Source organism: Salvia hispanica, chromosome 2, assembly GCF_029641045.1.
Source record: "Salvia hispanica isolate PSC_SH4W2 chromosome 2, Shi_PSC_v1, whole genome shotgun sequence".
NCBI classification, from domain to species: Eukaryota; Viridiplantae; Streptophyta; class Magnoliopsida; order Lamiales; family Lamiaceae; genus Salvia; species Salvia hispanica.
The window spans coordinates 61108118-61123335 of NC_142693.1; the positions used below are offsets into that span (position 1 = coordinate 61108118).

At 37.9% G+C, this 15218-nt stretch overlaps 3 protein-coding genes across 5 annotated transcripts; all 3 read right to left on the reverse strand.

Moving 5' to 3' along the window:
- Nucleotides 1-2004: 2004 nt before the first annotated feature.
- On the reverse strand, nucleotides 2005-5180 carry LOC125202039 (protein REVEILLE 6-like). Of its 2 annotated transcripts, XM_048100351.2 has the most exons (9): nucleotides 4743-4815; nucleotides 4386-4443; nucleotides 4158-4224; nucleotides 3655-3778; nucleotides 3393-3563; nucleotides 3195-3320; nucleotides 2884-2993; nucleotides 2651-2710; nucleotides 2005-2410 (listed from the first exon to the last, which is right to left on the reverse strand). In XM_048100351.2, exons 1-9 carry the CDS (start codon nucleotides 4768-4770, stop codon nucleotides 2339-2341), a joined length of 816 nt encoding a protein of 271 aa, XP_047956308.1. In that variant the 5' UTR covers nucleotides 4771-4815; the 3' UTR covers nucleotides 2005-2338. The 2 variants fall into 2 exon arrangements, with proteins under 2 accessions (XP_047956308.1, XP_047956306.1); XM_048100349.2 differs by lacking the exon at nucleotides 4158-4224 and having other exon boundaries at nucleotides 4743-5180.
- A 1532-nt stretch (nucleotides 5181-6712) lies between these two features.
- On the reverse strand, nucleotides 6713-10629 carry LOC125212064 (C-terminal binding protein AN-like). The gene is made up of 7 exons (XM_048112105.2): nucleotides 9848-10629; nucleotides 9059-9227; nucleotides 8844-8974; nucleotides 7822-8607; nucleotides 7597-7644; nucleotides 7218-7331; nucleotides 6713-6967 (listed from the first exon to the last, which is right to left on the reverse strand). Exons 1-7 carry the CDS (start codon nucleotides 10418-10420, stop codon nucleotides 6896-6898), a joined length of 1893 nt encoding a protein of 630 aa, XP_047968062.1. The 5' UTR covers nucleotides 10421-10629; the 3' UTR covers nucleotides 6713-6895.
- A 1198-nt stretch (nucleotides 10630-11827) lies between these two features.
- LOC125212099 (uncharacterized) lies at nucleotides 11828-14717 on the reverse strand. 2 transcript variants are annotated; one of them, XM_089063439.1, is made up of 7 exons: nucleotides 14659-14717; nucleotides 13453-13545; nucleotides 13297-13356; nucleotides 13174-13221; nucleotides 13017-13054; nucleotides 12305-12362; nucleotides 11828-12105 (listed from the first exon to the last, which is right to left on the reverse strand). In XM_089063439.1, exons 2-7 carry the CDS (start codon nucleotides 13528-13530, stop codon nucleotides 12016-12018), a joined length of 372 nt encoding a protein of 123 aa, XP_088919565.1. In that variant the 5' UTR covers nucleotides 13531-13545; nucleotides 14659-14717; the 3' UTR covers nucleotides 11828-12015. The 2 variants fall into 2 exon arrangements, with proteins under 2 accessions (XP_088919565.1, XP_088919564.1); XM_089063438.1 differs by having other exon boundaries at nucleotides 13297-13359.
- Nucleotides 14718-15218: the final 501 nt, after the last annotated feature.

Here is a 15218-nt window from a genome sequence, read left to right on the forward strand (position 1 = left end):
CAATAATCGTCCCGGTCCGAATATCCTGAAGAACACAAAATTTAGACTGGATTAGGAGAGCACAGTTTAGTTCTTTCGTAACTTGACTGACAGACATTAGTTTTTGAGTCAAAGATGGAACATATAAGCAATTTGAGATTTTCAAATTTGGGGATATTTGGACCGTGCCAGCTCCTTCGACTGGTGAGATTTCTCCATTAGCTGTTTCAACATGTGTCCTTCGGGATTTATGAAAAGACTCAAAATCGGACTTGTCAAATGTCATAGTGTCAGTAGCTCCACAATCAAAAATCCATCTCCTATCTTTATGTCTACTGATTTCTCTTACTTGACACGAAATCGCAATGGTAGGGTCATTTTCAAGTACAGAAAAATGATTTTTGCAGAGAATATCAGTATGCCTTTTTTCGAGGAGGGTAATTTTTAAGAAATCACAATTTTCGGGGATGATAGGAGCAATTTTAATATCTTGGGGGTCGTTTTGATATATAGGAAAAAGAGAAGGGTTTAGGTTAAAAAACCTAAACCCTTTACCTTCTTCATCCGCCGCCTCCTTCATTTTCTCTCCTCCTTCTCCTCCTTCCGTCTGTACTTGAGCGGCCCACCACCTCGGAGCCGCCTCTGTTCTCCCGTTGATTCCTCCGGCGTAGGCAACCTCCTGGTTGGCCGCCGGAGATTTTGAGTCTTGAGGTGCCTCCTGTCTTACGATTACCATATTTCCTTTCGCTTTTGAGTTCCGATTCTCTTTGTGGCCATCTTCCCACCACTCCGGGAAGCCAATGAGGTGGAAGCATGTCTCCCGTGTGTGCTTTGTCATGCCACAGTGAGAGCAGACGAGTCTTGACTTGTCGATTTTTGCTCCGGTCCGATTTGATGGTGGTGTTGCTTTGTGCGGCGGTGGTGGGGGTCCCCTGTTCGGTCGGGAAAATTGCGGTGTTCCGCTGTTCCTAGCGCCGAATCCCGACCCGATATCGGAGAAACCCGACTCCTGAGTCGCCGGTTTCCAGATCTGAGTGCGATTCTCCTCTTGTTTGATGGCGGCGAACGCTGTTTCTGCGGTTGGCTCCGGGGATTCCTTGAGTAATTCCCGTCGAAGCCTATCATGTTTGTCATTCAAGCCAGATAGAAACTGGTATAGCTTTCTCTTCTCGTTCTCCCGTTGGTAAGTTGCGACTCCCTTATCGCAGCATGTGTATGGACATGGCTTTCTTGTTTCAATGTTTACCCATAAGCTTTGCATCTCACTCCAGTAGTCTTCCAATGTTTGATCGTTCTGAGAAAATCTGCTTACTTTGGTGTCGAGGTCGTATACTTGGAGCGGATCTGCTCTGACCTCGAACGTTGTTGTGAGGCTTTTCCATACACCTTTCGCTGTTTGATGTTGGGCGAATTGCATCACTAATTTTGGCTCCATATTTTGAATAAGCCAAGAGTATACTGTGTAATCGTCGGTCTGCCATTGCTTGAATTTCAGGTCGTCGGGAGGCGGCTGTGAGTCCCCCTCGATGTGTTCCAGCTTCTCCCGGCTTCCTATGGCTGCTTTCATAAGCCGAGACCAAACTGGGAAGTTTCTCCCATCGAGTTTGATCCCTATGTTTACTGTTTCGATTGTTTTGGACATTTTTTGATGCTCACTTGATTTTGGCTGACTGTTTTTGGCTGTAGGAGAGGCTGAATTTGATCGGACTTTTGCCGGATTTTGGTTGAAAGGTTTGAGAAGGGTAGAACGATGATGATTTCAAAAATCTGAGTTCAAAAGAAAATTTTGGATTGTTTGGATCGAAAAGCTGCTCTTGATACCATGTTGAACTAGGAATTGTATTTCATTGTTTTTGTATTCATTATTTTAGAGTACAAAATACACTCCTATATATAGGAGAAGACTACTTAAATGTACCTAGGAAATAGATACTTGGAAACATACTCTACTAATGACATATTCCCTAGAGAAGATAAAAGTACCCTTCCAATGTCTTGGAACGTATAAACTACTAATTCCAACACTTTCTAACATGCAACTATTAAATTACTAACACCAAAACATTGCATGAACTCATGAAGAAATCATGAGAAAAAGCCAAGACTGTACATGAACAGATAAACCTACTCCCAACACTTGATCACACACACCACTCAAATCATCACTCTCTCTCAAGCTAACAAACTTCTGGGATAATACCATGGCTATCGAGACGGTACAAGGAAGTGCTTCAACAACACCATCATCCATGGCTGCAACTATCGCCACCACCATAAAGCAACAAGTAGAAACATCTCCATCAATTTTGGATGATAGCGAGCTCTTGAGGTTCAGATTCAGATAATGCTTTCAAGGACTCTATGCAGACTGGATTTCACTCCCAGCACTGACATTTTCGGTTGCCACTTTATATGAAGAGAGCAACTTTCTCTGTCAAAAATCAAGGTGATGCAATGGTTAAGGACATGTTAAACAAAAACCACAAATTGGCAGGTAATATATGAGACTGGAAGACATCATTCAGACTAAGCTACCAGATCATTGTGGGTTATCAAGACATACGATGTACTCGTATGCATATCGAGAGTGAGGGAAAAACTAGTCCCAAAATGGTTCTCCCTACACAAAAGCTGAAAATTATGAAACAAAAATAGAGAACAACACACTCACATGATCCTCAAATTCAGGGGTAGCCAAATTGACACACAGGTTCTTCATCAACATGAGCACCTGCAAGACTAACAGTTATTAAATTATGTATCTGAGTGGATCAGAGTGAGGATGCACGCCTAATTACTGATTTTTTTGTCAGTAGATATAATTGATAACCACTTGAACATTCAAATCAGTAGAGAAAGGCTATGTCCAAGGTACTTATTCAGTCACAGAAAGGTTCAACCCACCGTCTCAACATTTATAGGCTCCATTTTCCTTAGTCTTCGCAAGTGATCAGTTGCAGTTGGATCAAAGACACTACCAATGAAACCATAGACTTGAGCAAAATCTGGCATATCTGCACAAACAAAAAGCTAGTGATAAGTTTTATTTATGCCATCAACATAGTCAGAAAATAGATAATTCTATGGTTAGAATATTGATGCATAGCCATTTATCCATCTAACAAAAAATAATAACGCTGCGTATGTCTGACCTTCATGCCGCATAACTAAAATCTGAAACTAACGAATAAAACTAAAGATGGTAGGGAACAGACCTTTTGTTGTGTTGCATTGCTTCACTTTTACTTCATGATCCATCTCATTAGATTTCCATACACGTGGAGTGCTATCATTGCTGCTACTGCTATAATTATTGGCAACACTAGCTAATCCAACATTGTCTAAACCACCAAGACAATTCATCAGTGACATCTTAAAACAAATGTCAAGTCAGGTCAGGAGTAGAAAATTACCTTTTGCAACATTTGGCAGACATCCTGCCGGTACAACATTGTAACTCCAAGAAGACAATGGTGAACTGCTGATAGGATTACTGGGAACTGAAAACGGATCGCGTCTTACAGCATACCCGGTCTCCACTTGAGCAACTGAAGATTGCCCAGGACCTGCAGTTCGAGGTACAACTACACAAAACGAAAGAAAAAACAATAGAATGTCAATGGATATACTCAAAAAGAAAACGAAAGAATAAACGAAAAATCAAAGGCAGCCAACCATTTTTCGTTGCCTTCTGTGGATAAGGATGGGCAGCTTTTCTCTTTGGACGTGGAGGAGGTACATGCTCGCTTGTACCATTCTTCTGGACTTTTAGAAAATACTTCTGAGCATGGCTGCGTATCTGCAAGACGACCTTTGTTCAGTTTCAGGAAACAAAGTAACGGGCACAACCTCCTTTTTAAAAGGAGTCTCCTATGTTTCAAAATAACTAAAAATTGACCATATCTACCATTCGAGCGGAAGTTATTATACAATAACTAAAAATAATCAATTATCTGAGGAACAAGTTTCAAAACTTGATGAACTAAATATTAAAGTTGGCATATATAAAGAGAAACCTTAGTAACTAAGAGGAAAAAGAGAAATGAGAGCAAAAAAACAATTCAATCAGCTTATAATAGAAACAGATAAATAACAATACAAAAATGAACCCAAGTAGAAGATACAGATAAATAAATCATAGTATATCTTTGTATAAACTGAAGGGATGAACCACATGCCTCATCCAGGAACTTGCTCAAATTGACCATATCTACCATGACACACAATATTCCACACATCCTGACTCTGTTAAAATAGACATATTATAACTAGGTCAGAATGATTATTTCATCACCTCCACAATGAATTTAAGAGATTACCTAGTTCCATTCTTAACGCGTTCTAAATTAAAACTATAGTTACTACTTCTAGCATCACATCAGCTACAGCGTAAATAAGTAAATAACCTGGATAACTGTCTTTGACCCAATAAATGCTTCAATCTTTTTCCAGTCACGATCAAATCTAAAATTGAAGAAAGTAAAAATCAGAAAACAAGTAATAGCACCAAATCAACAAAGATAGCAAAAATTCGATTGTCAAAATCTCATTTCCCAATTCATCCTCAGTCTAGCTTCAAATGATCTTCGACGATAGCAAATAATTTCAAAATTAAAACATTATCAAGCTAAAAAATCAAACAAAATTTCCTTACTAAGCCTCATTATCCTCACTACAGCAGATAAGCAATCAATTATCGCCATTGCTATCAGCTGGCCAAAGTATCTATGACAAATCAAATTATACAGGGAAAGAACACTTACAGCTGAAGCGCTTCGAGAAATTTATCATGCTCCTGCTCACTCCAGCTCTCTCTAGATTTCGTGATCGTGTAAGGCTTCCGGATCTTCTTATTCGCATCATCGGCCGCATTCGCTTCCGGTGCCATCGGAAGCAGAATACCTTTACCTCCATCCGCCGCCGGCATTTTCGAGGGATCGCCGCTCATGTAAAAACCGCGAAAATGCGAAAAATCCTGATCCGGCGGTGGACTCCGGTACACCGACACCATGTATGATCAAACACTTCAAATTCAGCTCCTCCAATTCAGAGACGCGGAATCAAAATAATGAATCAAGCAAAGGTAAGCAGGTGTGAGTAGCGTGTAGAGTATAGAAGGAGAAATCCAATCTGTGTTTGGGGAAATCGGATTGAATTTGGGTTCGCGAAAATTGAAATTGGGTTTTTTGGTGAGGGAAGAAATGGAAAGCGACGGGTTTATGGAAAATAACCGACTCTGTGTTGGGGAGAAGAGGGAAGAGATCTGAGCCGAACACGTGTCGTGAGATGGGTGATAGTAGTTATATTTAGGCAGGGTGAGGTGTCACTCTTCTATTGCTCGTTATTTGAAACTCTGTCTCTTATTCAAACTGCTTGTGTTTCTATTTTAAAAAATTCTGCATATGATTTTTTTTGATCTTATCTCATCTTTGAAGACCTAACTTTCAGAAAAATTATTACTTTTATTACAAGCTTTCCAAGGAAAGTTTACGACGACAGGGTGATATGGCAACGTGTAATATTTTACATTGTTGTATAGTGCTCCAACGCGGTGTGCAACGCGATTATCCATGTAAATTGTATCGGATGCACGATATCATAATGATTAATTAACCTGTGAAAAAATAATGGAACTTGGTGAATTATGTTATTATGAAAATTTAAGCGAAAAAATCATTCAGTTTGAAATTGTTCGTTTGATACGACACTCATGATATTATATGTGGACGTAGTAACCAATGAGTTAAATGATACTCCCACCGTCTAAAATATAATCCCATTTATGGACGACACGAGTTTTAATGAAAAATTGGTAAAGTAAAATAATTCCGGGCGGGAAATTGGGTTCTACCGAAATACTGCTTTCCATCGCCGGAATTATGCGAAGAATTGTCGTAGTTCATTGTTTAAAGAGATAAAAAGAGGTATAGAGTGAGAATGAATGGGTGAATCCAATGTAAATAATAAGATATGACTGTATATATAGAATATAAAAATATTTTTGAAAAAAATAATTTGATTGGTGGACCGATCATGGCCCTATGGTGATCAACGATGTCCATAGGAACGGCCACTTGGGGTGAGTGAGAGGGGCCGATCATAGGCCCATGAGATTGGCCCCCATCGCCAATGCTCTCATGTGACATCGATGGCATTACCTTTTATTGAGTTGTTTGTATTATTTGTTGAAATACTACATCAAATAATCATGTTTGTTTGGATCAAATATACAGTATATCATTATGTAGAAGAAATTGTAAAAAAAATTGATAACAAACTATTGAACAAACTGCGTGTCGTTGAACGAACTGTGTGTCATTTTTACTGGCTGCGTTGCTTCAATTGTAATGTATTCCACGTTATGCATTTCTCAATAAAGTTGCAAATCTAGCAATAGAATCAAATGCACAAAAGGAGTAGATCTCAGAATCTCAATACGTTGCAAATAATGCTACTAAGCAAGCTATTTGTAGTAAAAATCTTTGAAGGGTATTTGTAGAGTTGTAGTCAAAGAAGTATTATAAGGTATTTTTGTAATTAAATTAAACCTTAGGACTGCTTTGAATAATCATCCATGAGAAGCAATTAATGTCACATGTTTGGTTGAATACCAAACTCCCTTGATCCTTACAAATAAACAAATACTACACATTAACAAGAATTGGTATTTGTGTACGGCAGGATACTGAAACCTTTTTGCAATAAATTTCACTCTGTATATCAACTATGTATATGTCACGAAAAAAATCAAATGAGATTTAGTAATTTGAATATTTAACACATCAAACACATGAGACTTGAATGCATCCATGTTTTCAATAGAAATCTTTACAAAATATGATGTCTTGGCCGTGAGACAGTAAATAAATGTGTCTTTCATGTGTTACAAGGATTTTAACATTCGTACCTCCAACAATTAGTCGAGCCAGCGAGTGATGCCGTCTTCACCTAGAGCAGCGACAATTTCAATGCGTACATCCAGCACAGCCTGCATATTTACCAAAGTAGCCATATATCTCAGAGAGAGAGAGAGAGAGAGAGTTGAACCAGGTTTGATAGTTTCTCGCATTGTTTTCTTGTGGGATTAAGTAGAAACTTTTTAAGCATGAGTTTGTTCAATAAGCTCACTAAATAGCCTTGTGTGTTGAACGTTGCAGTTATGGCACAAACACTATTAACCAAGGGGTCTACGTAGCAACGATTAATAAATCTAATCATACGAGCTAGATTGGGCGTACCAGAGGGTTTCTGCAGTTCACCAGCCTGCACTTTTGGAGAGAACCCTCAAGCGTCCAACTCTCCCAGACGTCAAAACTATGACTGGCGAATACGAATTCCATCCTTCTATTTATCTGCAAAGTCAATGGTAAAGCTGAGGCAACAGAAACTGTCACTATTGACCAAACGTGTTGCCAATACATTAACGGGGGAGTATATTTGGCTTATTTAATTAAAACAACAAAAGCACATCAGTTAAATAACAATACTGTGGAACCCAACATTCAAACTTGAGCACATGCACCAAAAACAAAACATGAACATATTTCTCTCTTAAACCCTTTCAGTTAAAAACAACAACCCACCAAAAGAAAGTGGAAGACATATCAAGGAGCTTACCTGTAATAACTTTCCCCCAGCAGTAAATGATCTAAACCCGATTGTATCCTGCAATTAAGAGCAAAAGAGGACACTCAGTAGCTATCTCTGTGTTATTTTCTCACCTGTATAAACCTAGGACTAGCACTACTTCCCCTTTTTATCCACGAACGTATCTTAACAAAGCCAATAACAATTGATAAATGGGGACAAAGTCAAATAACATGTAGCTTCGTATCTCAGTACCTTGCTTCTATACACAACCAGGAACTGTGCTGCAGGGTCTCTTTTTGTGACATTTGACAATGTATCCAGGAACCAACCACCACCTTGGACCCTTTGCCTCGAGACATGAAGTGCAGGATGGTCCCTTGCATGTAAAGATACAATATAACCATCTTTCAGCAGTTCACCCGAATTTTTCAGAAGTTCTCGGCTTGAATTTAGCGGCAGCTCTGGGGTTAATTCTGTTTTTAAATCAACTGGTGTTTTCCTATTCCTTGAATCTTCACTAGAACTCAGAACTTGATCTGTGCCACTCATATTAGCATCGTCTTCTCTATATGAAGAGCTTTCTTTCTCAAATGTCGAGGGATCATCTGCTTTATTCTGAGACTTTTGCCGGCCATGTCTCTTCTTAGCCTTCTTACTTGATCTGTTTCGCTTTGTTTCAGATCTATTTGATGTACTTTGAGACAAAACAGAAGTTTGATTCTGGCTAGAAGTTTCTTTTGACTGATTTAAGACTTTTTTCTGGGAACTTTCTGCCACCAACTCAACATTTTCAGCCAGTCTATCATTCACTGAACCTAGGTACGAAGTCTCACTCTCTAGCATGTGACTGTGTTCATTCTTACTTTCCAACTCCCTTTCCTCCTCGTCTTCCTCATCAGATACAGCATTCTTTGGAATGACATTATCAATGAGGAATTGCTGTAGTATGAAAATGGCCTTTTCCCTAATCTCCATCCATACTTCTTCACTGTAGTCAGCACTGCGAGGAAGTAACAGAACATTGGGCATCTCCCTTAGCTGAAATAAGATCATAGTAGTGTCAGTTTGGACACACACAGAGAAAACACGGTAAAAGTGAGGTCCCAAGTAATGTTAGGATCTTGGAATGTCATTTTTATCAACATAAACACATAGGAGTACAAGAAAATGGAGATGAGATCATTGAAAGAAAGAGGGATTGTACTAAAAGCAAACAAGCAAGCAAGCAGAGTGTAGTCAACTTCTAAATTACCCTAACACTATACATCACTTACCCAGGCTTCCATCCATTGCGGACCTTCAGCACCATCAAGGGCACAGCCTGCAAGCGTGCCATCGATCAAAAGTTGTTTCACAGCACAATCATCCAACAGCTGGCTGCTCCCGGTATTTATAAGAAATGCCCCTTCAAAGAGCATCAACTCATAAGAGAGAGATTCAGAAAACGAAGCACTGAAAAATCACCATGCACGAAAATTTAATAGTTTACCAGGCTTTATATGCTGTAAACAATCTGCATTGATAATTTGAACCGTATCATTAGTCAAAGCACAGTGCAAAGATATTAGGTCACTTGCAGCAAGCAAGTCATTAAGTGTATCCATTCTTCTTGCAGCTGCCGGAAATCTTAAGGAGGATCTACTTATTTTACCATTTCCCTACATACATATGTCAGGAACAGAAGCTGTCAAATATCCAAACCATATGCATTATACCACAGAAAACTTGTCCAAATTACTACCAATGTATTCAATTAAACATAAACAGAATGGAATAGAAAGCTTTGAGACTCCATATAATATGTTGTACATTGTCTAAGCAAATCGGATTATCGATCATGGAAATCAGTGACAAAACCAATAGCATGATACAAGTATCATGAACTAACACTTGCAACATTGTAGATAAAACTGATGAGATAAAACAGTCACACAACCGTAGAACATATAGTATAACTTAGTAGCAGGAAGACGATGTAGTATCAGATGGAGAACAAACAAACAAACATTATCTAGAAAGAAACACGGAACATTTCGATTAGTTGACAATGTCAAGAATCTTAAAATAGCACCACAGCTCACAAACTAGGGGTAGAAGTAGAGCAAAAGTAACTAAAATTTCCATAATTCAAAACCTGAATCACACAAAACCTCCAAGTATACATATAAGTAGCATATTTCAGCACGATTTTTTAACAATCTTCCAAAATCCATTTGTATGCAAACAACACAGAAAGTATAAAGCATATGTTTCTTCAGATTACTTACTAATAGCATACCTCTTGCACATCAAAGTACAACACACTCATCTTAAACGCCAAGCTCCTATTAGCCAACGACGTCGCAGAGGCAGATCTACCAACAATCCCCAACACCAAACCGCGACACCGCCGCATTCCACGGCACAGCGGCTGCACCGAGCCGAGCCATCCTGACGCCGATAGCGCGTGCCTGGAGAGCAGATGCGTACGCCTAAGCAGCCCCAAGACCAGCGCCATCACAGTGTCCGCCACTTCCTCAGCTCGGCTGACGTCGACGTGGATCAGCCGGTTCAGCCCGAGCTCCTCGGCCAGCGCCGAATCCACGGCGCGGTCGGTCGATCCGAGGCAGAGGATCAGCTGCCACGGGCGGAGGCGGCGCTGCGCGGCGCGTGGGAGGAACGAGAGCGAGTGGATGAGCACCGCCGCCGCAGATTCGATCCGCGAGTCCGCCAGCCGGCTGAGAGAGACGTGCTCCACCTCCGCGACGCCGCCGAGGCATTCCTCCTCGAGAAGCGTGTCCTCGATGCAATTGAGCGTCACCACAAGCGGAAGCGGCTGCGATTGGGCGGCTGCGGTGCCGCTTTGAGGCATTGCTGCTGGAGATCTCTCTCGATTTCACACACAAGCAGTGAATCCGGCGCAGAAATCACTGTTTCAGATAATTTTTTTTGAAATTTTTGGAATTGAGCAATTGGAGTACTTGTTTTTGGACGACGAAAGTGAAAAATAAAATGAAAATAGCCGAGTGCTCAACAATACTACTGTCACTCCATCTGCGTGTATTTTCACCTTTACTGTATGTATTGTGTTTTTCGACTCTCGCCTATGTCAGGTATCTTTTATGGGAATAATTCTTTATTTTATTCTCTTATTCAACTAGTCAATCAATTTGCTGCCATTAAATTGAGTTTTCAAACCCATATTAAAACAACTGAATAACTATTTAAATTTCTGCGACAATTAAACAAACAAGATCGATCAGTGCCATTTTCTATAATTGTCGTGTTACTTTTTATACAAAGAATTATACCAAATGAGAAGTATTATTTGCGGTTGTTAAACTAAATTCAAACTTGGTTTTCTCAATTTTTTAGCTGCATGTATATGTTCTCTTTAAAAGAGCTATCTATAAATAATAAGTTTAATAATTTCTATTTAATTTTATGATGTTCCATTCTTTGAGTATTGCTTTGAATTAGAATGTTCCCTAATTCATCTATCCGTTCGTTAATACCTACATCATCTTTGTTGTTTTGGTAATAGTCTTTCTTTGTAGTATTACTCTATCTCACTCTATTTCTTCACATGTATTGCCTAGTAACTTATTACCTATAATCTCATATGAATATATATCTACTTACTCTAGCTCATCTTATAATTCTCTCCTCTCCCTTATTACCCATCTCTCTCGGGTAGCCCAACTGGTACCATTTGTATGCAACCACACCAAATTGAAGTTAGAAGTGCACCAACTATTTCTTTATAATCTCTCTTCTCACCAAACTTTTAAACCTCTTTGCAAATTCCCTCACCCTACACAATTGTTTGGGTGAGGAGAAAATAGTCTTCACAAGTTACTACAAGCTTATGTATTTTCTTGACTCTCTTACAAGAAATATCATCAATTTTCCCTTTTCCAAATGGCGTTGCCTGATCAAGAGACTTTTCATTTGGGTCACAGACTATTCTCTTCTCGTTTAAAGTACCTTTCACTCAAATTTGAGACTTTGAAAGACTACATTTCAAAAAACTTACTTTCAAAAGTAGACAAACATAGGAAAGATCACAGAAGATTATAAGATTGATGATAAAACACAACCACTTAGCCATGCTCAAATTGCAATATTATACATCTATGTATGTATATTATGTATATTACGTGAGGGTAAAATGTCAAAAGCACAATTAGACACTCAAGCATGAAAGACAGGTAAACTTCAAAAAACATCGATGTGCTTAAACACTAGACAGACAACAATAACAATGACACAAATAACAAACGAAAGTTAAGTTTTGCAACATATATTGTAGCTCATCGTGACAGAGAGTTAAAAGGAAATATAGGCTACAACAGTTACGGATCAGGAAGACCTCAAAATACAGCAGCAAGCTATGTTAGATGCGTCATGCATTCCCTCTTTAGAATAATATGTTTTCGTATTTTATTTCACTAGTGAAGAATGCAGTTAATGTTTGGAGGGACTTCCCGACTTGAGGATTACCAGTTGCTTCTCATTCGTTTGTAGTTCCATCTTTCGATAGTGGTGTATGTCCCTCTGCAGAAAATAATAGATTTAGTTAACGAACTGCATGTGCAACTACAAAGGGAGCTACTTCTAGGGACAAAAACTACATACATTTCAAAGCATAATATTTTGTCGAGCATAACTTTAGGCAAAGAAAATTGACCTAGAAAAGGTTTATCTACAAGAATATAAAAAATATATAAATAAACAGAATAAAAATCAAGCATACATTCTCCTTCCGATGGTGCATACTGAGACTTGCGGTACTGGGTCTGCTGCTGTGAAGGCTAGAGCAAAAAATATGGTGAGAAGAATATGTCATGACACAGACAGAAGAGAAGAAACAAACACATCAAGTGTCATTGCAAAGTGGAGTACTAGTTTACCCCACTTTGCCACTCGAAAATTGTAAATATCAAAGGCAATACAAACAGTACAACACTTCCATTCAATTTTATAGATTAATTACATGAAAGAAATTGGTCCATAGCTTTATAATTTCAATGCAATATTAGGTAAGGTCCAAACTATAAATCGAGCCACCAAAATAGCTACTGACATATGTATGATGTATCTGCTAGCAACAGTTCAAAACACCTAATGGGATCTCTTAGCTATGAGTAGAGAAAAACAATATTCTAGTATCTAATTAGATGATTGTAAAAAGAGAGGAGATCTTTATCCATCACTAAACAATTCAAAAAGCCTCTATTCTATTGTGCACAATATCATGGAGTTATAGAAAGCTAGTAATACATCACATAGTTCACAAAACTGAAGTCCCTTAGAAAAAAAACCAAAGTAATATTGTACTTACACAATAAATATAAGCAGTAGAATCTAACATGGTGGCGAAGCCATAATAAATTCAAAATTCTCATTACAAGCATGTATATAAATTCTGTGAATTTAACACCAAGCACAGAAGTAGGTCTAGTCACCTGTAACTTTGGCGCAGAGCCTCAAGTGGTCCTTTAGGCTTCGATGCACCATGTTGTGATCATGAAAACAATGGCAACTGTCAACTAGGTTTACATATCAAATTCCACCATCACAAGTTTAAAAAGGATATATGATGTGAATCCCAAAAGGGGCTACCTTTCCCAAGGCCCAATCAGCAGAGTCAAAATAGGCTCGTTCATGATCCTGACATCATATACGAAAATTTTAGAAAGAAACCTCGGGGTAATGGACAAAAGCATGGAAGTGAGAAAGTAATACCTTAGAAATAAGTAGAGGTTTCTTGGGCATCATTCCTCCATATTTTTTCTTGACAACGGCCTCCTTAAAAAAAAGAGAACACATGATGAACCGATTACAATATGGACAGAGACTTCATTTTTACAATATGCAAAGAGAACAAGATCTGGACACAACTTCCTGTTGTGGTATTGGTGAGGACTTTTCAGCATCCTCCATGACAATCTCCCCTCGGTTTCTTTCAGCACCTGACATATTCTTGCCACAACACTGCACAAAGAACACCATCATTATATGGCATCAGCAATTTCATAGTTAGTTCAACCCTTGAAACTTTTGAGAAATAACAGACTGTTTGAGGTAAAAAGAACAAAAAATTTCAATTGTTTAATTCTGCAAGAACAACACAAGAAAGACATTGAACGATAATATTGGTGAGCCCTCGACACCAATTTATCACGTTTATCTTGGATGTTTATACATGAAATCCAAATCACACGAATCCAAGCATTTCAATTGATCTAAGAACAGCTGATGCTGTTGTATGAATTGACAGATAATCTTGTTGGCACAGCCTAGTAAGACTCTTTATCCAATTACTGTGGCATAAACATTGTATAAAAGCACTAGTCATTCAATCTTAAAGCTAGTCTTAAAATAAGAAAACATGGTTAAGAAATTCAGTAACTTATTCTTAGTGTCACATCAAATACATCTTAGAATACCTAATGCTTCTGTTTCCTTATAATTCACCAATGAAGGTTTCCAATGAACTCAAGATAAACTTTAATTACTGAAAATACCTACTGCATCCAAAAACATGTATTCTGAAATATGCCAGCAAGTTCGAATTTTTTTACTAATATTTAGGAATAGTGAGAAATTTACTAACTTAAGCAAACAAATTATCCTAATGTTCACCAAACTACAAGCGCAGTGCCAATTCATGCTTCGACCTCAATCTAACCCAATAAATGATAGTAAGATAAACCAAAAAATTCGTGTTTCAAAAGATCATAGTTCCACCGCTTAATATCAACACATCAAGTTAAAAAACAAATCAATCGAGCTACGTGTTTCGACTATCTGATCCAAATAATAGAACGTCAAAACAAATTCCGAAATCTCGAAATTATTCTACATCCATTTCAATATAGCCTAGATCCTGAAGAGATCTTTACATAAACAACTAAATTAAGCTTATAGCAAATAAATTGAAATACAATCAAACGTATCATCCGAGCTAGATCATTGAATATTAAAGCATGAGAGATAACAGTTTACTTACACGGATTGAGCTAAAAAAGTTGGGATTGCAAATTTGCAAGCAAATTAAAATAGAAGTAAAATTCCAGAAAAACAAAATCGGCGAGCTGGAGTTACCTAAACAACTGATTCAACTCTCTTTCCACTTGAGATCGATGGAGATTGATCGATCAGTGAATAAAATTACGCAGGGAATTTAGCGTGTATACCGAAATTCCTTTTATGCCCTTGAAATATTATCCAAACTTCTAGAATTAAATAAATTCAAAGTATATTTAATTTAAGGATTCTCCTACATATTTTCAATTTAGAAAATACTACTCCATATTACGAATATTTTAATTACTATCCTATTGGATTAATTTTTAATTTAATATTGCGACGAATAAAGCCACAGAAAATTCGATATTTTTCTCTTTCAAATTTCATTTTTTCTGCTTGTTTTTTACATTTCATTGACTGGGCAATATGTGTTATTAAAATTTCATTCTATTTTCAATTATTGGCTCTCTTTCTTTCTATCGGTTGGTATCAACTTTTCATATTTTAATTTATGTTATTATCAAATTGACGGTGTTATCAATTGTATATTCAAAGCAATTTTAATTTGTAATTACAGAAACTTATGTTCGAATATGACTATGAGTAATGAATAATTAGTATGGCATCGCAACTTG

Excerpts from the sequence above, each read along its gene's own strand:
- LOC125202039 (XM_048100349.2), bottom strand. The coding sequence starts at position 4,990 with ATGGTGTCGGTGTACCGGAGTCCACCGCCGGATCAGGATTTTTCGCAT. Across the intron at positions 3,564-3,654 it reads ACAGAAGGCAACGAAAAATG|TTGTACCTCGAACTGCAGGT; the intron begins GTTGGCTGCCTT and ends CGTTTTGTGTAG. Across the intron at positions 2,994-3,194 it reads GCAATGCAACACAACAAAAG|ATATGCCAGATTTTGCTCAA; the intron begins GTCTGTTCCCTA and ends TTGTTTGTGCAG.
- LOC125212064 (XM_048112105.2), bottom strand. The coding sequence starts at position 10,420 with ATGCCTCAAAGCGGCACCGCAGCCGCCCAATCGCAGCCGCTTCCGCTT. Across the intron at positions 7,645-7,821 it reads TGGTTGTGTATAGAAGCAAG|GATACAATCGGGTTTAGATC; the intron begins GTACTGAGATAC and ends TCTTAATTGCAG. Across the intron at positions 7,332-7,596 it reads CTGGGGGAAAGTTATTACAG|ATAAATAGAAGGATGGAATT; the intron begins GTAAGCTCCTTG and ends TTGACTTTGCAG.
- LOC125212099 (XM_089063438.1), bottom strand. The coding sequence starts at position 13,530 with ATGTCAGGTGCTGAAAGAAACCGAGGGGAGATTGTCATGGAGGATGCT. Across the intron at positions 13,222-13,296 it reads AACCTCTACTTATTTCTAAG|GATCATGAACGAGCCTATTT; the intron begins GTATTACTTTCT and ends ATATGATGTCAG. Across the intron at positions 12,106-12,304 it reads TGCACCATCGGAAGGAGAAT|AGGGACATACACCACTATCG; the intron begins GTATGCTTGATT and ends TATTTTCTGCAG.